General features: G+C 47.8%; 1 protein-coding gene across 1 annotated transcript in view; it reads right to left on the bottom strand.

The window, feature by feature from the left end:
* The window catches only part of TTC9 (tetratricopeptide repeat domain 9), a 240,524-nt gene extending 218,582 nt beyond the window's left edge, over positions 1-21,942 (bottom strand). Inside the window, exon 1 of the mRNA XM_078659614.1 lies at positions 21,260-21,942. Coding sequence (XP_078515740.1) covers positions 21,260-21,614 — 355 coding nt within the window. The 5' untranslated portion in view covers positions 21,615-21,942. The remainder of the gene's footprint in view (positions 1-21,259) is intronic.
* Positions 21,943-22,146: the final 204 nt, after the last annotated feature.

Here is a 22,146-nt window from a genome sequence, read left to right as displayed (position 1 = left end):
CTGGAGTCTGCTTGGAAGAGAATGATCCTGTGAGCAAATCAGTCCAGAGAGCTGACGAACACCAACAGAGACCACATCTTTTCAAAGGTTTCTTCCCTGGTCCCTCTGCTTGGGAAGGCCCCCCTGGGCAGGGGGAGAAACCAGGTGTAGGATAGCCCATGTGAGGGACAGGTGGGTACAAGGTCCGCCCTGATGCACTGGAGGATGTTATAATAAAAGAAACTGATCCCTTAATACCCTGACTGAACTGGAGTGGCCTGGAACCAGGTGGAGTCCTGGGCCTGGGTTGTAAGGCTGCACGATGGAGTCTCGAAGAGAAGAATAAGGGGACAAGGATGCAAGGGTCATCAAGTAGGACCAGCATCCGAGCTATGGGGATCATGTCATCACCCCAGACCCTATCCCGGGTGAGTGTTGGCTCCGACAGCTGTGATATGGCTAGAAGAATGGCCTATACTTCCTGGCATACCATCCCATAAGTATTTTTCTACCTACATTGGGCTACATTATTTTTGTTTATTTGACCCACTGGCACTAGCGATGCCCAGCCGTGATGCTGCACACCTCAGCCCCGCAGAGGTAAAGCAGGAATCCATTAGGGTAGTTGCTGAAACCAGGGCTGGGAGAGCCTCCACAACTTTGGACCAGAGAGGCAGGGTCAGGCTACATTATTGACTCACATGAGTACCTGGTGATAGGCTACGAGGACCCCTGAATGCACGATGCCAGAGTAACCGTCTACGCGTATGACTCCCACCTCTCCGCGGGGTCAGGGCGGGACTAATCGAGAGAATGGCCAACCAGCATCCCTAATAATATTTACCCCAGTTCACAAGATACTAATGGTGTTTATCACTAGAAGGGTTTATGAGGACATTCCGCATCACCTGCAGTCTCACTCCACTGGACCCAGACGTAGGCCTTACTCAGAGGACCCCGCCCTATCATTTCGGGCGCGAGGTAGCAATTGCTCTGTGGAAAAGGATTGATCTCAGAGGAATGGTTTACCGCCTTAACTGCGGCTGTTATTTTGGCGCAGTGCGGGCGTTCTAAAAGGTGGGTGGGGCCGCGTCGGACGTAGGCCAACGGCAGCACGCAATGGGCGTTCTAAAAGGTGGGTGGGGCCGCGTCGGACGTAGGCCAACGGCAGCACGCAACGGGTTAAGGAATAAAAGTGCACCTCACAGCAGGGGAAGAAATAAAGAGGCGAGGTAAGAGGTAAATATAAACATGAGGGGGGGAGGCAGAAGAGACCAAGAGTAGGATGAAGCACACCGCTTACTAGCCTGACGTCAAAATGCTAGCCAGCCGTAAGAAGCGGTAGGAAAACTAACAAGTTACCAGTCTCAGGACACCCTTCTGTCTCAAGCTAATCCGTAGAGGGGTCAGCCCAGAAAAATTCACGACGGTTCAAAGTGATTCTTTGCACCAGTGTCCCTTGCACGTGCCAGCGCTTGCAAAGTCTGGCAAGCTTCTTCTCCTGTTTGAAAAGGAGAGATGGCTATGGGTCACGTATAGGCCACACCCGACTTCAGCGGATGTTTCTCAATGCTTTTCACAACACAACACACACATCCAGTTGCCCAGGTCTGATGCACATCAGTGTGGTGGTACCCGGCGTACCCGCATTCTTCAAATGGTACATTTACATTAATACTTAACAAATACTTAACAAGCATTTACAATGCAATGGTTTCGCCTTTGGAAAAGTTAGAGCTATTGGCATTGTAAATGACAAAATTTGTATTTATGTGTTGGTTTTGAAAACATAAATAAATGGCATTGTCATTTACATTGCCATTAGCTTAATCTCGGCAGTCACTCTGCACTCCCTAGCTCTCCCTAGTCACTCTGCACTCCCTAGTCACTCTGCACTCCCTAGTCACTCTGCACTCCCTAGTCACTCTGCACACTCCCTACTCTGCACACTCCCTACTCTGCACACTCCCTACTCTGCACACTCCCTACTCTGCACACTCCCTACTCTGCACACTCCCTACTCTGCACACTCCCTACTCTGCACACTCCCTACTCTGCACACTCCCTACTCCGCACACTCCCTACTCTGCACACTCCCTACTCTGCACACTCCCTACTCTGCACACTTCCTACTCTCCAGCCTTCCTACTCTCCAGCTATCTGTAAGTAGCTCTCCTGTGTGTTGCCCAGCCTACTCAATTTGAAGCTTTTGGTTGGGTGAATATGTGGAAACCAAAATAAAAACGTGTATTTGAGACAAAAATGTGTGTATTTTCAGAACTCATAAGCTGACAGCTGGAGTAAATGGTTGGCGTTCCAAAATATATTTAAAGCAGATGTTGGAGTGATAAATCGTGGGGCGATTGGGAGACATATTACTGACAGTTTTACGTTGATGATCAGGCATTGCAGCTATGCCGGTTATGTATTAGCTATGTAAAAGCGTTCCAAATTGACAATTTTTTTTTTTTTTACAGTACTGCTGGCAACCCTCTTGATGCATGGAATGGATCACTGTTGGTAAGCCTGCATAACGTGGCCCCTAAAGTAATCATATATGATGGGGTCACTGTGACAAAGTTGTTAATAGCTCACGATGATTTTCATTTAATAAAAGTAGGTCTTGCTACAGAATAGGTTGGAGGCCCCTGGAGCAAGAGTTTTCTCTTTTTTGGAGCAAGATGTTCTCGCTCTGTAGAGGCTGAGAGGTGCAATGTATACATCTTGGCATGCAATAACAGCAGCAGAGTGTAGGTAGGCCCCGCCGGGGCGAAGATTCAAAGAAGGTGACGCCCTTTAAGTGACGGCGAGTTGATTGGCGAGTATAAGGTTAGGGTGAGGCCTGCACATAAGGACGGAATGAGTTCAGATGAACGGGCCATATAGGCAGCGGCGGAATTGGTTGACCAGGGTCTAAAACATGACAGCGGCGCAGGGGTCAACATTACTAGTACCGTGAGTTGAGGTTCAAGTCCCTGTAATAGACGGAGGTTAATAAGAAGACAAGGCCACCTCCAGTTCAGACTGTAAGCGACCTGCCCCACCCTTCCGAGGGGCATCACTGGTTCAACCAGAGACCGACAGCCAAAATGGAACCTTGCTTTAAAAAAAAAATCAAAAAATGGTATACGAATACGTACTTTTTAAACTAAGATACCTGCAGTCACTTTGGTAAGCTTTTTACCGAAAATAAAACCGTTGGGCGACACTTCCCCTTTACTGTGTCAAGTGCCCTGTCACTCCACCGAGGGAAGTCTGCTCACCAGGAAAGCCTCAACAAGTCGCTAGAATTCCGGATTTGCATAAAATGTAGAGACGCTGCCCAGGAATAACTAGCTGCACTCAACTTTGAAAGGGCCTGTATGCAGACGATCATATTCCTAAAATAAACACGAGCAGACAGTTGACTGCACGCATTGAACTAGGAAATCCTGGCCGTCTCATGGGGGGGGGGGTTACATTTATCGCATTTGATCAACTAGTAAAACGGGTTACACAGGAGTGGGCGTGCTCCAACTGGTGAAATGGCTCAGGGGGTTCGTCTAACTGCTGCATATCCATCAAGGGGCTAGCAGTAGAGATAATTACGAGGCCTTCACTTTACGGGTTCCAAACATAGTAAAACAGCACTTACCACTAACTAAGATGAATGTGTGTACTGCGGAGATGTGCCTCCACCACTAACCCGGGCACACCCAGGCCGCACCACGTGTCTCGAAACCGACCTCCTGCAACCCTTAAAGGGCTGGCAAGGCTCGGCGTCCGTTCTCCCCTACGTCAGGGCAAAGTGGAAGCCACCAGTGGAAAGGTCGAGGCCAGTACCCTCACCCCCCACTCGCCCGGCCCACCTCCCAATGTCTGCGGCGGTACAGCGGCCTACGAGGAGAGTGGACCTCCCAATGTCTGCGGCGGTACAGCGGCCTACGAGGAGAGTGGACCTCCCAATGTCTGCGGCGGTACAGCGGCCTACGAGGAGAGTGGACCTCCCAATGTCTGCGGCGGTACAGCGGCCTACGAGGAGAGTGGTCCAAGATCTGGGTCATCTCTGGGCCCCAGCGGACCCCACAGACAACCCCTAGCTCTGTAACGAAATAGAGAATACAAGAGTCACCACGGTGAATACTGCGTGCGTTCTCTTACCGGGTTAAGGATCGGGTGTAGGCTCCCGCGCACCCCGCTCTCTGGGGGTGAGGCCCGCTCTGTTGTTATGCTTCCGGAATGTGCTGAGTTGTGAGCGGCGGGTTAATTTCCTGGAATTACTCACTCCCTCAGAGAGATTCCTTCCATTCGAGGACACAGGGGGCGGGGGAGGGTGCGGGAGGGGGCGGGAGAGGACACAAACGGCGGGAGGGGGCGGGAGATCCATTCGAGGACACAGGGGGCGGGGGAGGGTGCGGGAGGGGGCGGGAGAGGACACAAACGGCGGGAGGGGGCGGGAGATCCATTCGAGGACACAGGGGGCGGGGGAGGGGGCGGGAGGGGGCGGGAGAGGACACAAACGGCGGGAGGGGGGCGGGAGAGGACACGGACGGCGGGAGGGGGCGGGAGAGGACACGGACGGCATTCACTTTCAGTGAAAGGGGAGGGAACGGAAAAAACGTAACTCCGCCCTGGGAAAAAATCTCCGGAACGCCCCCGAATCTGGTCCAGCCTTGATGGACAGATCCGGCACTCAATGGCTAGCCTCCATTTATGGAGCTAACCAATGAGAGCCGTGGGACGTTCCAGGAGTCCTTATTGACGACATAGGATTTCACCTGCGCTGAAGAGCTGCGCAGAGCGCAGCCTTCGGCAGGCGAAACCCAAAAAGCAGCCACTGAGCAGCAGCGTTCCTCTGTTCACCACACACTAAACAAACCAACTCTAACGTACTAAAAATTTACAAATAGAACCTCAAACTGGCGCAAAGATACCAGGAGAAAAGGCTGCAGTTAGTAACATTCTAATTATAAACAACAGATAACATTCTGAACATTGATGCGTTCTTGATGAACCAAAACCATGAAAAACATACCAACTGACCAGCAGAAAGAATTACGTTTCAGTACAAAGTCTTTTTAAGTCGAGCCTGCCAGAGTCTTGTTGAGAAACACATATTGTGAGCTTACCAAGGACATACGGGGGGCTTGGAGCCTGCCTTCTGCTTACCATTGATTGGCCTTCCTGCCACTCTCAGTTGCTTGCTTTTTATTTGTCAACCTTGTGTTGTCCCACCAGTGGAGCACAGCCTCTTTACCATCTCTTTTCATTAGCGAGTTTCTAAGCTTCCCAAGCACTATTTTCCTTTTTGGTTAAGCACTCCACAAGAGTGCATGTATTTTTCAGCTGTCTTGATACTCACATCCTCCCCAGCTGCTTTCTCGCCTCTATGTTGCTCTTTCACCTGTTGCTTGTCCTCCCCACTCCCGCTCTCCATGTGCTTCCATCGCCATGCCCTCGTTGCAGGGCCAGACTGGGAACTACAACCGGCCCTGGCAAAGTGCCCATTTATTTCCCCTCAGCGTGACCTGCCTCGTTACCATGCTGATGAGAGGAATCGTCTTTCTCCTCAAGTGCACTTACTTCTGCGTGTCCGACAGCGTTCACTGGCGAATAGCCTTGCCCACAGCAGCCTGTAGCCCACCTTCAGTCACCTCCCGCTTCCAGTCTAACTCCAGTCCACCTTTGGCCCGCCACCAGCCCTTCAAACATACCTCTAGTCTGCCTCTCCTTTCTAATACGTTTTACTCCTCAGTTCGAGACTTACTCCTCAGTTCGAGACTGCAGGGATACTCCCCGTCCTCCGCCTGGCCCGACACCCCCCTGCCCCGACATTGTCCCCGGAGCCTTACCTCAGCCGCCGCTCCTCAGTTCACCGGTCCTCGCCGCTCTGCTCCTCACCGCCTGTTCGCCGCCGCCGCTCCTCCCCCGTGCCATGTCCGCCTCTCCGCTGCTCGCACCGCCGCAGGCCTGTCCGCTGCTCCTCACGTCACCGCTCCTCCCCCGCGCCATGTCCGCCGCTCCTCGTACGCCGCTCCTCCCCATGCTCCTGACGTGAGCACGCACATCGCGGCCGACGCTACTTTGGAGGGGCTACTTTTTTTTAAAATATAAATATTGTAAATAACGTTTATTTTTTAAATTTATATAGCCTATAACCATCTACACACCCTGACGATTTCAACGGTGTATCGGGTGTGTAGATTGGCGCTGTGGTTCCCGAGTTTACCCGCCTCAAAGCCTGAAAGTTCTTACTTTATTATAGTAGTACTAGCAGCCCGCCCCCGCGTTGCCTGGGGCAGAAAGGGGCTGGGGGCAGCATTTTAAGCCTCTGTGCACCCCCCGACATTGCCCAGTCCGCATCCCTCCCGCCTCCCGCCTTCCGCCCCGACATTGGCTATACCGCCTCCCGCCTTGAGCCCCCCGCCCCGACATTGGGCATAGCGCATAGCGCATAGCGCCTACCGCCTACCGCCTCCCGCCTCGCGCCTTGAGCCTCTAGCCCGCCTCCTGCCCCGGCTTTGTAACCCCCCCCAGGTCCCGACTTACCTCATCCGCTGCTCCTCCCCGCGCTGCCACTGCTCCTCCGCTTCTCACCGCTCAGCAGCTTCTCCTGGCGCTCATGTTTTCCCGTATTGCTGTTGCTGGTGAACTCCGCTCCTCCCCTCACGCAGACGCTCCTCCCGGCGCTCATGTCCTGACGCTACTCCCCTCACGCATACGTCGCGGCCGGCGCTACTTGCAAGGGACTACTTTATTTTTATTTGTAAATATTTTAAACAACGTTTTATTTTTATTTTTATGTAGCCTATGTCCTTCTGCTTGCCCTGAGGTTTTCTAAGATGTCTTGGGTGTTCAGATTGGTGGTGTAGTTTTCGAGTTTACCTGGCTCAAAGGTGCAAGTTCTCTCTTTATAATAGTAGTATAGATAGATTCCAACGTATTGCATGCATGTTTTTTTTGTAGCATCTCTCTTGGATTTTAACCATGATTACAAGGCACGAGCTGCACAGATTGAATGTATGGCGGTTATATAAAGGGATGACATTTCCTACATTAGCTGCATACATGCACGTGTAATTGTACTACAATCCTAATACTTTCAGATCGTCTATTCAGAAGTCTTTCAGAAGTATATTTTTGTTTTCGACATTGCGATTTTTAGTGCCAAAACCTGATAGGCAACCAAAGGAGAGTGAACATTTATTGGTTAAATACTTGCAGAAATATACTAGTTCACGTTTTTCTAAGAGAGAACAAACATAATACGGGTAAATACTGATAAAAGTAACAAGAAATTAAAATGGAGATGGGGTGGAAATGCTATAAAAACAAATGCCATAAAAGCTGGAGCCCTACGTGTGAGGCACGTGAAAATTTAGCACAGTCTAAGACACATCCAAAACAAAAGAAGTTGCTTCCTACTTTACTTATTGCTATTGTCCATGCCCTATTAACGCATTCGTATAATATGCTGGAGTAACAGAATGAACTAGGTCCCAGAGTACGAGTGACCTCTTAATTCCAACAAGGCCGGTAGCAGCACTTACCGGCCCCATAGAAATTGTAGGCTTTGCACTTTACTCAGAGGTTTGAGATTTCAGCCACTGAAGACAGTCGAAATCTGCATGTGAAAGTCTGGGGCAAAATGAAGTTACATCCCTGTGATTGTAGCCCATTCCCAATGGGTCGCAAATTGCTTTATGAGGCAGGTCAATTGCGACCCCATTGGGACTCGCTAAATGTGTCTGAGACACATTAGTACATTTCCTTTTTGTGAGTCGCAAAACAGAATGGTCGTACATCTGGGCCAAAGAGTGATCGAGAGCCAGCGATGCAAATAAGGGTTTGCACCCAAAGTGAAGCATATTTTGACGCACGGTTCCTAATTCAGAAACATAAACACAAGACTCTTCCAGTGCTTCAGGCAGTACAGACCACCTTTTGAAACCTTCTAGAAGTGATGGAATTTACATGGGTACATGTGAGGAAAAAAATGGCCATAATAGCTAGCTGGGTGACAAGGACACCCCCCAGAGGTGGGCCAGTGAAGGCTGATTTGCGCCCTTCTGGTTATGTACCCAAAATGAGCATCCATGGCTGCTTGAAGCCAGTCCCATGTGCAACTGTTTAATTTTAGCAGTCTACATATGGTGCAGCAGGGTTGCACATGATGTGTAACACGACCCACATCGCACATTGCAAGAAAATCTGTGGTGATGTTGGTCATCGAAATTCAGAAACTGGGATGCTTCTATCGTGGTAGGACACCACATGCGCATTAGAAGCATTATGAAAAGAATCCTTACATTTATAGGAGTGGGCTTATAGATGTTGCCGATTAAAGATAATGGGGTGACCCAGTATCCCTCAGAACCTGGGAAATATAGTAGTATGCAACAACAGTTGGTTCAGTGGGGGAGGTTATACTTATGTCAACATGAGAATTAATCACTCGCAAACATTCTATTTAGCATGGCAAATCAATCCCGTTTAGGCAGGACAAAATAGTGTAGGACACCAACCCGATAGAGTTGTAAGGTATATTACGATTCATATACTGTAAAGTGAAGTACAAAATAGCAAGTCACAGGGTCACACAGGACTGCTAAGAAACATAAACAATAGGAGAGGAAAACATGAAAAAACAGGGGTACATTAAATCGTACACTTAGACATAGTTGACATATATACAGGTACAATGATAACACAGAAGATTCCTTTCAAGGGTATCCCAAAGAAGCGGATAAATGTACAAGAAAAGGTCCTTTTCACATTAGCAATGGAAATCGCTGGTCAGGTTAAGGGAGTACCAGCAATTATCGTCGACGTTTCTACCCATTATGTGTGTAAATCATAAACATCACCCCGGGTCTTCATCAGGACTGGGCAAAGGAAAACAGCCTGTGAAAAATGGTGATAAATCTCAACCGTAGATAATTATTAGAACAACTAATGATTTGGTTGATTCAGATGTCCTTCCAGGACCCCATCAGTTCCAGGTTAAACTTAAGTGAGGACAAATAACCAGAGATATCTTATACTTGAGCTCATGAATTAGCTCTGATTAGGCATGTGTGCCTCCGAGATCCGTTTGGGATTCTCTGTCTCCAAGATTCTATGACGATTCTCTAGGTCTGAGATCTGGTTAGGATTCTCAAACTGCGAGCAAGTGAATCGTCTCTCTTGTGGCACCGGCCCCTCATTTGCGCCGGTTTCGTGAAGAATCCTATAAAAATAAAGAAAGCAATTGCACCCATGTCTTAGTGAAAATACACTTGGAAGCAGATAACATCTGTTCTCACATTAAAAGCAAATAACATCTGTTGTCAAAATAAACATCAATTCCAAAGGAGAAAAAGGCGTCTTTGAACTGTGAGTGGTATAGGAAAGCATAGCTACACATGGCAAGAGGGTCAACAAGGACAAAAGGGTAGAAGAAAAAAAGTGGTACCTCATTCACAGCGCAATCAGTAGAAGAACAGCAATTATGCAGAAGGTATCAGTACTTAGTCCATGCTCCAGCCGAAAGAAGAGTAAGTGAAGCCAGTGTGTGCTGGCAAATTAGAAGCAGCAAACAAGATTGACAATGAAGTCCACTAATGTTAAGCAATGTATTCAATATGTCTCTCAGGCGAGACAGCATGCAACACAGCACTGTTGCAGATGAGAACTAAACATTAGGAAGACATATATTAAGGCTCAATTTAATTTTCTAAACTTCTGGAAGCCATTGAAGACTTGTGTTGTATTCTCTGCACTTGTGTTTCTCTGTATCCCTTTAAGTCCAGCATTCCATTTTCCCTGATGTCATATTCTCCTATGTTCTGTCCTGTCAGTTAGCTCCTGCTTTCTGATGGGAACACCAGCTATTCTCTATGGTGCTTAATAAACAAGTATTAAGCCTTACATCTGTCTACTAACTTCATTTACAACAACTTGACTTTCAAATCCACAGCAGTTTTTGCTTTTTGTTTTCCTTAGAATTACCTTAGGAGTAAATTCCACAGTTTCTCTTCGGGGTCAGTCTTCTTTTACATGCTGTATTTTAACAGGTCCAAGAAACTCAGAGAACAAGTGCTTTATAAATTAACATACCTCAAGGAGCGCACTTCTCTCTACATATAGGCAGGGGCACAGCAGTTATGTGGTAGTGGAGGTCGTCATCGTGCAGCAGCATTGACTAAATGAAGTAGCAAGTAAAGGCAAGTTGTACCGTGTAATGCAGCACAGACCATGGTGAGAGCATTATGAAAAGCCAAATCCTTTCGTCCGAGTCTTGGCACACGAACAATTCAGCTTATACAGTATGCAGTCGATCTAGTCATTCTTGACCACACAAAAGTCATAGTATATTGTTCCTTGGTCAAAGTACATTATAACTCACTCAATAAGTTATAAGTATACCTTTATAAAATCAAGGTTATGCTATTTGGAAAATTAAAGGACAAGTCAGCCCAGCATTGGTACCCAGGTCACTTCAAGATAGAGTACACTCCAATGTATGATTGGCTGACAGGTACCGGCTCATCAACCATCCATAGGAACAACATGAAGCAAAAAGTCCACAAGCCAATATTTGCTTTCGTGCAAGCTTGACTCGCAGCTGTATAGTCCAACTGCTGAAGCAATAGTAAGAGTAACTAAAACCAAGCTAATTCCAACGGTGGCTTATGGTCATCTTGCTTTCCTCTCTAAACTAGCTCAGTTACTCGATAAACTACAATATACTCCATACAGGGATATCAGTCGCTAACCACACTACCCTTCACAAGCACAGAATCTATTACAGTGTGCCCTTCTTCAACAGGATTTGGAGTGTGAAACATCTTTATATCAAATAGCCCAAGACTATCACTCTAGCTCAATCTCCTATCCGCTCTAAAAGCTTTGTTAAAAAAAAACAAGTGCAACTTTTATCAAGGGATGCAGCCTGGACCAACATATAAACTAAGGGACTCTTTGAATGTATCTGTAGATCGTATGAAATTAAGTAAAAGCAGCCTAATTTAACTACAGCTTTGAGCAGGTCTTGCAGAAACTCTATTCTGCGTGCAAGCTTTATGGTCCTGCCCTTCGGGGAGGGGATGTGACGGACGGTCCGCCGAAGGCGGCATGAGTTTTTGAGGCGGTGTCCTACCCCCTCCCCACCCCGCTTTACCTAGGGCTGTCGCGGGGCAGCAAACGCAGAAATCACCAGCACCATCCTCCCAGCCCTTACCAGCAGCCACCGCAGCCGGGTGGCAAAAGCAGTTACCGCCATGGGCGGCAAAAGGTCTAGCTACACTACTAATTAGTAGGGCTGGGCGGTAAATTCTGTTGCACTTGCGGAATTTGCGGTATTTGGCTAATTTCGCATTCCGAGGAGAACGCGGAATTGCCAAATATTCAGCGATCCGCGGCTTCATGGAATTTTTTGCTTGTTCGTGCTTTCAAAACGTGTGTTCGCGAGATGTTTCCCCCCGAGCACGCAAACAGCGTTCACGAACAGGAAAAAAGCATCGCGAATGGGCGGAACAAGCAATTCCGTGTGTTCGCGGAACTCTGCGTGCTCGTGGAGATTTTTTACCGTTTAGAGGAGCTTTGCGAAGCGCAACTACACAAATTCCACCCACCCCTATTAATTAGTAAAGGCAACTTTGAGGGCACAGCCTACAGTCAGCAAGGGCTGTAGGATTTTGTAACTTCGGATTACACATTTACTTTGCTGCTGCCCTGAATTTCTATCTGTACAACGCACCCTACTTCGAACAGTGTTTTTGAAAAGCGGTATTACAACTTGAAGAAGCTCATTAGCACTTTGTTTTACCACCCGTAACACAACAGAACTTGCCTGATTTGACAAATTTATAATTATAGTGAGTAATAAAATGAATGTTTTGCAGACTTAGAAAAAACTCATGAGGGTGGTAACAATAACAGCAATTTATAAAATTTTAATTGATTAATTTTTATCTTCTTTTTTAGTTACAATCTTCCTTTTATTATGTCACATGTACCTATTGGAACACTTTTAAATAGTTGAATCATTAAAGTTTTACTTATTTAATGTCTGGCAGTATCTTGTAATCCTAAACAAGCACTGGCAAAGCATATAGTATTGCCTATGCAAGACCTATTGGTGGTGTCAATGTTTTTTAAAGATGTTGCACAGTAGCACAAGCTGCTGTGCAACATGACTCAAAGGAAATAAAAAACAAGCATAATGGTGTGGCCAGCGCTGACCACGGCATAGCGTTTTTTTGTTTACTTTAAGTCATATTGCACAGCAGCCGGCATTGGTGTGCTACATCTTTTAAAAACATTAACATAGCCAAGCACGAGCTATTTGGCTTTGTTAATGTTCTTTTAAGGGATATGGCGTTACAGCCAGAACCGCTTTCTGTGGATCTGGAGAACCAGGTTTGAGTCTTGGCTTCGGCACAACATCCTGAGATTCTGGGCAAATTTCTTAAACTCTCAGTGCTTATAAAATATATATGAATCTGTCTTTGTGTATAGTAAATGATCCTCATGTAAAGTGCTTCAATACCTTTGGGTCAGGTTTGCACTATATAAATCTTACAAAAATAAAATACAAATGAAACAAGAGGGAGGAGGGTGGGAACAATGGCAGTGGGGTGAGTGGGTTAAAAAGAAATGACGGAGGTGACGAAAAGTAAAGAAGTAGAAGTACCTTAAGGGATCTTGGCTGAAACAATAGCAGGCGGGCTGAGTGGGTTAAAAACACCAACAAGGGGTGGTGGGCAACAAAATGTAAATAAAAACTAGTACTTAAGGGAGGCCTGTGGTCAGTGGAAGGACATTGGCCACATTAAGGAGTACTTGGCTCATGCTCGACGAAGAGAAGGAGACTGAAGCCAGAGACAAGGAGGAGGCACCAACCAATAAGAAGCAAGGAAACAAGAGCGGTGTGGGACACAATCAATGGTAAGTAATGGGTGGGCTCTAAGACCCTTTTACATTTATTTTTTTTAAGAACAGTAGCTTTAGCTGACAGCGCAGTTTAGACAAAACGTTAAAAATATACATACATATATAGGGGCTTTGAGCAGTGGCAGCTCCTCCGCCGCACTCCACTGCTTTCTCGCAGTGCAAGAAGCAAAAACATAAAATGATAATAACTTCAGTTAATACCGTTTTATGTTTCCTTCGCGGGCAGGTGGGTGGTCAGGGCAGTTCTGCTAATGGAGCAGGGCAGGGGAGGAGTGGTTTGCCCACTCCTAAGTGCGCAATGACTGTTTGGTCAGCCCTCTCAGGCCACCCAAACCAGTCATACACATGTTCCCCTTCTCCATGCAGGCTGCTTTACAGCCTGCATGGAGAACATATCTACCCCTCCAGCCCCTGGATGAGCACAGTGTCATGGCGCTCAGACCAATCACAACACTGCATTGCAGCGTTATGATTGACTTAGGGGTGGGAGCCTAGCGGCCTGCTTCCTGTTCCTGGAGTCAGACACAGGAGAGCAGGAGCAGAGACGCGGGACCTGGCATAGAGGTAAGTTTTTTAAATTTTTATTATGCTTGAATCCAGTGGCAAAGTGAGCAAGGGACTCACGTCTGAGCATACCCTGCCATACTTATGGCGGCCAAAGCGGTACAAAAGGGGGTGGTGATGGACGGAGCATCTGAACCAATCAAACACTCACACCCAGTCAAAAGATCTGGGTTTGATCCATCACCGTTCTTTAGCCCACTCTGCCACCCCAGTTCAGACATGGCTATATGCAAATCAGTCTGACCCTGTGCCTCATGGGAACAGTCCAGCCCGAACTGCCAAGCCATGCCTTCCCTGAACCGGAAACAAGCTTCCAAGGACCGGTTTCTGGCATTACAGCCGTCTTCAGCCCGGCTTGCTTGAATCCAGTGGCAAAGTGAGCAAGGGACTCACGTCTGAGCATACCCTGCCACACTTATCGTGTCCATCACCACCCCCTTTTGTACATTCACATGTTGGATCAACCCACAGAAGAGCGGAAGTGGGTCACCCCGTTTCAGTCACTGGCTTTGTTGCGGGTGTTATTCAAATTTATAATAAATCCATAGGGCAGCCATTGGTTGCTTGGAGTGTTAGGCATTGGGAGCGATGGCACTTTGCCTCTTACTATCGGTGTCCCACTTGGAGCAGAAACCAAAAGGCCTAAGAATCCGCCCCTGAAATAAAGCTGTGGCTGCAAATGACAACCATTATGCAGCAGTGCTCCTAATTTTTAAGACAATGGTTGCAGATGAGAGCTGGGGGCAGTTGTTCTAGTTGCTCTTGCAGAGCTGCAACACTCTCTTGGAGACCATGAAATCATCCTGCTGCCAACATGTGGACTTCAACAGCATCTACAAGCTAAAAAATCAAAAAGAGGAAATAGCGCCTGGATACCCTCATGGGTGATTAGCCGTGCTCTAAAAATCCATATTGGTTGATTGAGCTACGATGGAAGACAGGGACAGTTGGGTGGACAATGACAAACACCTACAAAAGCATGCACTAGATCCGGCTTTCATGAGGGCTGCCGGGCAGCTCATGCTGTAAAACGGATAACTGGATTGAGGGGGTACAGCCAATTGACATTCAGAAAAGACTTCAGCAGCAATAGCCTCTTCTGAACCAATGAGTAAACGTATCAGCCATCTTGAAATTGACTGTTTAACAGTGCGGTCCAATGCAGGAACTCAGTGGTACCTCTTGGCTTGAACGGTCTCACATAATGCAGATTTTTTTTTTTTAAACACATCTGTAGATTATGAATATATTGAACTAAGCACCTCCTACACAGGATGGTTTTCATACTCATAGATTAACCCCTTGCATGCTGCCGCGATTCTGCGCCTGTGCGGCAAAACCACGAGTGGGCGGGTTTATGACGGCCCCCAGCCGTCATCAGCACACGAGCGCCGTAGTGCATGACGGATGGGGGCCGTCATCAGTATGCAAGGAGTTAATATCTGATCCAGCCCCCCTCCTCATCTCCCCCCTCTCTCTCTCCACCTCTTTCCCTCTGCCCTTGCATCTCAACTTCCGGTGAATGACCCATGTTCATCTTATCCGGTACACCAAACATAACATAACATCTTATTGTATATCAAACTTGAATGACTCACCTTCTGCTCATCCTGTGTACCAAAAGCTCTAACAGTCATGAATATTTTTCTCTTATATGAAACTTATAAGAAATATTTTAAACTAAAACAGGAGATTACAGATGGGCATGTGGTTTGGTAAATCCTTTGTATCAACATTTGGCTTTTTCAGCACAGGGGTCCTGTCACTTTTATTAATGGACAGTGTTTTGCAGCGTGAACATGGTCTGCAGATGCTAAAGCTCCTAATAGTGAAGGTGACATAAATTACAGAGTGAAGTGAGGCAATCACAGGAAGAAGAATAAAAACAGGTCCACACTGCAAAGTTTAAATATCAGAAGGGAATCAGAAGAGAAGAGAAGTACAAACATCTGAGCACACTTAGTGTAACTCTCACAATGACAATCACTGTAGGGGATCCAGGTGGGATAGCTCATCGATGAAGCTTCCGCGAGAAGTTAGGAATTTAATCGTTGTAACTAGAAGAGGCCAAGGAAACAAGTGGGGAGCAAGGCAAAATCTGGCAAATAGGTGCATTTAAAGAAGGAAAGATGGTGTATTTGGAAGACAAGGTGTTTCCTTCTTGGAGATAGCTAATGAAGAGGTGGTGCGAAGGCTTAGTGCGAGAGAGTGAGTTACAGCTCCTGCTGCATTGTCAGTGAATACTTGTTAGTTTTAAGGCTAAGAGCCAAGGTTTGGGGATTTATTTTGTCTGTGTGAGGGGCTGGACACAGGAGTTGATACTAAACAGACCTGGGGTTCTGGGCCAATAGTAACCCGGGTTACATAAAGATGCTCTAAATAAGTAAGCAAGCATGAAAACCTTATTGGTGCAAGTCCCTGGGTCAGAACCAGTTGCTCACAGTGGCATCAAGCTTGTAACTGCTGGACCCGTCTTGATGGGTACGTGTTGTTCGGTAGCACCAAGGACTGTGGTTCAGGAAGCTGGAGTACCCCCCAGCGCCTTGAGACCCTCACGGGTATGTAGTGCGCTTAACAAATGACTGATTGATTGATTGATGGTCACAGTGGTGAACAGAGGAGTGGAGCGAGGACCCTTATGACTCCGAGGGGCCATTCCGAAGAGTTGCAATGTAACGAGGCATGACTCGCGAGCTGCTAGTACATGTCTGCAAGAATAAGCGACATTAGGGGCCAGCAGCCATGATGGATTGGTTTTCATATCACACAGAAAATTGACCGAACCCCATGATAACTTGGTGAAAATGCAACGTTTTCTCAGAAGATAAACCACTCCCTAGTAGCAACCACAGTCTTCCACAGCCAAAATTGCACCACCACCCCAAGAAGCACTAGAAACCAGAGCAGAAAACCCGGGTGACAGCCAAGCAATAGCATTGAGATAGCAAATACCAGCAAACCACTGATCAGTGTTGTGCAACTCCGAAGGGCAAGTGTCCTACACCACAAGGACACAATGAACAAGGCCACCAGCTCCCTCTGATGAAATGCAAGAACCCGTGTGAGTCGCTCCTTCCAAAATTGCCATGAAGACCTACACGGCTAGTGTCCCAGGTAAAGTACACTCTGGGAGGGACCGGGTAAGCCATTTTCAGCTGGTAAACAGATCTCTGAAACACCTTCACTAAAAGAAGTGAAAACCTGACCAACAACGACAACCGGGCAAGGCCAGAGCGAAGCATAAACGTCTGTGGGTTCCATTTGTGTTTGCATGCATGTTATGTGCATATGGTGGGGCATTTTCTGTGTTCATGGTGGGGAATGGTAACTGTACCCTCATGGTGATTTTATGTTACATGCTTGGTGCTCATGGGAGAAAAGGGGAAGGTGTTTGTATGCTCATGGAAGACTTAGTGAGGAGGTCAGTCTGCTCACAGTATGTGCATGTTGAGGGTGTGTGTTTGTGGTAGGCATGGCGAGGGTGTTTGTGGGGGCATGATGTTTTTTTCCGGGTACATGGTGGAAGACATGGTGAGGGGGCTCTGGCAGCTCACGGTTCCTTATGTTGAAATTGTCTGTGCTTATAGTGGGGTCATTTTCTCTGTTCATGGTGCGGAATGGTAACTGTGTGCTAATGATGAGTTTATGTGGTTCGTGTGCTCGTGGGAGACATGGCATGGTAAGAGTGCTTGTGTGCTCATGTTGGAAGACACATAAAGGAGGTTTGCATGCTCATGGTGGGTGCTTCTTCAGGCTGTGTGCTTGTGGGAAGGCATGGTGAGGATGCTTGTGTTTTCACAGTGGAGAACATAGTGAGGAGGTTTGTGGGATCATGGTATGTGCAAGTTGAGGATGTGCTGTAGTGGTATGCATGGTAAGGGTGTTTGTGGAGACCGTGATGAGGATGTTTGTGCTCTCACGGTGGAAGACAGGGAGAGGGGGTCTGGGAGCGCACGGAGAGTTTGTGGTGTATTTAGTGTGCACATGGGGGACACTTTTCCTACGCAAACAGCCCTGGCATCAACTGTCTAGTGGTGCCACTGTGTTCCAGATCCTTCAAACTGCAATTGGGTGGGCGTGCGCGAAGAAAAGAAGTCCAAAGATCACGGCGCAAATTTTATGAAGTTTCTTTATTTTATGTTCAATGTCTAGAAAACACTTTACTTTCCAACCAAAGCGTTTCGTTCTCCATCAGAGAACTTCATCAGGGCTTGGTAAGTCACTGTTCTGTACGTAGCCTAGACGTATCAATAGGTTCTTGTTGTTTCACAGGTGCATGGCGTCGGTCCTTAATACTTTGATAAGTGCTGGGATAATACAGTTGAACTCCGAAAGTAAGAATACGTCTGTCACAGTCAATGTCACTTTATCCGTTTGCGTACAGCGTGCGGAAATGAATATTTCTCCTCATCGGCGTGATGGCTTCAAAGGTGTGCTAGGCTAAGTGATAATATCGTGGACATCACCCCAGTCCTGCTTATCGCAAGGTGGGGCCGACAAAGGAAACAGAGAGGAGGTCCTTATGCGGGACCGCTGACTTGTACGGGGAGAGTTCCCATAGGCTATGACATGCCTAAATTCACGATACGCCGGGTCCAAACGTTGAATCGCCGTGATCTTTGGACTTCTTTTCTTCGCGCACGCCCACCCAATTGCACGCAGCCTATTACCACTTCACAAGAGAAACCACTGGAGGCAGGTTTTTAACTTTGTTCAACTCCCCATTTAAAATATGTACTTACACTTATTTATCGGCCTGTATGAGTAATTAGACTAATATTGGTTTAATGGAACTACTCATTTTTTTTTATTTAACTCTTCTATAGCACTACTCATACCAGTGTAGGGTGTTACAGCGCTTTATATCATACGCGAGGGACAACAAATCTTACAAGTGTGCAAATCAATCTACAGGAAATGTTACATAAAAGAATGAGCCTTATAAGGTATAGGATTCACCTCATCCATACTTGTAGACATTATATGTTAAGAGTAAATGGCTGGGAGAAACACAAAGTTAGGATATAAAACATAAGCAGTGATTATCCAACAGTAGTGAAACCAGGGTAGAGAGGTAGTAGGGACCTCCGTCTGTCGTCTACTAGTACCTTCTTATTGATAGAAGAGAATGTAGTAGTTCTATTGTCAAGAAACTCTTGATAAAGTAAGCTGCAGCATCCCCTGGTTCCTTCGTGGCTCGATGAGATAACGTGCAAAACGACGTCCCCCTCCGTAAAGTGCCGTGTATTCATGTACAAGTAGACATTTAGTTAGACTCTGCTTGTCAAACTCACCCCTCGTGACTTCCCTCTACCACACCTTAACCCCCAATGTTTGGGTTCCTGAAGTAATTTTATCTAATTACCTCACTCGTATAAATATGCTTATGATGTGGTGATAAAATATGTGCCCACAAAAGAGGTGGGTGAGTAAGCTCAAGGGGGTGCTTTGTCTGTAAGCTCTGACGTCATGGGTGTGTAATATAGGTGTTTGCTTACAGTGGTTTGGGACTGTGCCGGTGCATTCCCGGTGTGGCACAGGGAGGGCGTGTGTGTGCGCGTGTGAGCGTGCACGCGGTAGCACTAGTACAGGATGCAGCCAGCACAACAACAAAGGCAGCCAAGGTAATCAGCGTGATCCCGGTAAACAGGATTTAAGGTGGACCGAGGCGGCTGCTGAGGCACGGCGCATCCGGGTCTTCGGGATAGAGAGGGAGTGACAGAGAGAAGGCAGACGGCTCCTCCGCGCCACATTGGGTGGGGGGGGGTCGCAAGACCAGACAAACTGGCCACCCACCTCTTTGTCACAGCCCGCTCCGTTTATGCGCCGGCTCATCATTGCAAGACGCGTCTCCAGTACCAAAGCTTTTAACCCCTTAGGGCTCAGTTGTATTGCTCTATGAAAGGGACACGCGATTATATTTACATTAAAATACAGTGAGGTTCCATTTGTTGACCCTTTGCTTGCGATACAAGCTACCTCGCGTCGTTCATTTACGGTGCCGTAAATGTCAGGTAAGGCAGATGAGCGGGTTTGGCACCTGCTGTGGGGATCAGGTGCGACCTGGTGCGTTCGGCTTGACAGACTCGAATCTGATGGGGTCGGTAAATCTAGCGCCTTACACCCGGACTGCCCTAGCGCCTGTCATTTAAGAAGACAACTCTGTGCAGTTCACATAAATCAACGTGTCTGGCGGGTTTTCGTTTGAGTCTCTCCTAAATGTAGCAGCGCCTTCAAGCAAAACACCAAGCGCTATCTGAAAGCCAGCCATCCGCATGCTACATTTGGACAAACCATCAAAGTGCAATAGAGCTCGAGTACCGAAGCGCTTTAATTAAGGTAGATTGCTGAAAGTTGCAGCACTTTAATTGAGCCAGACTGTCCAGACAAACCGCCGAGGGCAGTGGCAGACAGGATACCGCTTTGAATCACAGTCATAGCGCTGCGTAGCACCGAGTAAGAAAGAAGGCGCTCTGACGCCAATCTCAGCCCAGTCAGAGGTACAATATAGAGAAGTAACTCATGCAATAATATATAGGCTTGCCAATCAACAGGTCTGAGCGTGAACTGTTTTTAAACTTAAAGCGTGCTCACTACAGTGCACAGGTTATCGCAGGACTGTGTTCCTACATCTCACACCGAAGGAGCAGGACACACATAATATACTTTTTCAGAATGGCAGAATGCATTACTTTGTGCTGTAGTGTCAATAAAATCATGTACTCGAATCCCACCATTTTCCAGAAACAAATCTTCAATACCACTTTATTCCCACATGTACCTACCTCCAACCTCATTTCATTTGCAATATCAAAGTATCTGTGCTGCTTGCATTTTCTGCAGTGACCTCAATTTAAACTCAGGTTTGTCTTTCTACAGTGAAATAGCGAAATACTCCCTAGCCCTCTATTACATATGGTGCTTAAACACAAGCTGGATGCCACATGCATGCCAGGCGGACATGCATTCAGCACTTGGGGGCAGCAGTATCGAATTGCCAGAAGCCGCGGCTGGTGGGTCTAAAGAACTCAAAAGTACAACCGGAAACAAAGAAAGAACGTAAACAAAAACAGAGCCAGAATGCCCAGCGGGAAAATGGGGCACATATTTAGGAGAATGGGGCACATATTTAATACAGCTGCCCCTGACAGGCAAGAGAAGTTAGGACGGAGTCATTCTGAAAACAGGGTGTGCTTAATTTGTAAACATTTTTAGTGCCGGGGCCCTCGACAGGAGGACACTAGAGCTTGCACCATCCGTTGCCCCTGACAGCACCAATACACTACTAATCATCACACTCTTAAAAGTGTGACAATTCCTACTATTACTGGGCTCCAAAGCTATAAGAATGACTTTGGAGACACATACTAATAATTGAAAATGTAAATTAAAATAATAAACAGAAGTTGTTGTGCTCGTACCTAAATTGGCAGACACCACTACCAGACAGAAGTTGGCAGACACCACTACCAGACAGTTATAAGTCGCGGTGCTGCCAAATAAGTGCCGGTGCTGAGCACCAGCACTCACCAGCACAAATTAAGCACTATTGAGTTGCATGAGGGAGGGAGGGCTGGGGAAGAGTCAGTTAATCCCATTAAGAAGCATTTAAAGCGCAGCAACTGTGCCCGAGGTGCTTTCTGGCGCTAATAGCATCATCAGCCGCATGCGAGAGCCCCGGCTCTGCCCCAGCTGGACCGGCCTTTCCAATGCACGAGCTTAGCAAAATTGCCCCCCACCCACCCCACATGAGCCAGTCCGCGTCTTTCATCCAGCACAAAGAGTAGCGAGGGCTGCTGACCTGCCAGGCTGTTGTAACAGTCCACCTCGATGCGCTCCACCGTGTGCCTCTGCTCGGGGGTCAGGGCCCCCGAGGCGTCCCCTCCGGGCTGGGGCGGCAGCAGCCCCAGCCCCTTCAGCTCCAGCAGGGTCCGATGGTACTTGCCAATGGCCTCTCGGAACTTCTTCTCCTTGTAGCATTCGGCCCCCTGGCCCTTGAACTCCAGGGCCCTCTGGATGAGCTCGGCGGGGCTCCTGCCACCCTCCCCGCCACCAGTGGCCGGCACCCTGGCGGTGCCCCCTCTGCTGGGACAGGCTCTGCCCAGGTGGTGCCCATCGCCGGCAGCGCCCAGTGCAGCCTCCTTCCTCCGCTCCATGCTGCTCTGCCAGTCAGATGCCAAGGGAGGCGGCCGCGCTGCCCATGTCCTCGCCTGGCCCCGGTCCCCGGTGGGCACTGCGCTCCCGCGCGCCCTCCCTTCTCTTCACACACTCTGAATGGGCACCGCTTCCTCCTCCGGGGCTCTGCCCGGACGCGCCCTCCCCGCAGCCCGGCTCCAGCCTCTGTTGTGGTCGGGAATCCGGGCGGAGCGTCCCTTGCCAGCCCCGCCGGGCTCCGGCTGAGAGGTGCGGGGTTAAGAAAGCGGAATACAAGACAGCACCGTCTCCAGAGGAATAAAACAATACACACAGACACCACAAACCCACCTCCTGCAATTTAATGTCAAGTACTAGTAGGGCTCTTAAAGGGACTGCGCACAGATTTCCCTTCCCTCCATCCTCCTCTGTTTTTTAACCCTTTCTGACCCCTCGCTGCTTTCCAGGGAACTGCAAGTTAAATGGGAAACGCGCACTGCAAATAGTTCTCTCGATGCAGTGCCTGCCGTTTGAAGGTTTCATTATTCATATAGC

Source organism: Lissotriton helveticus, chromosome 9, assembly GCF_964261635.1.
Source record: "Lissotriton helveticus chromosome 9, aLisHel1.1, whole genome shotgun sequence".
NCBI classification, from domain to species: domain Eukaryota; kingdom Metazoa; phylum Chordata; class Amphibia; order Caudata; family Salamandridae; genus Lissotriton; species Lissotriton helveticus.
This window is presented reverse-complemented; position numbering and strand designations above follow the sequence as displayed.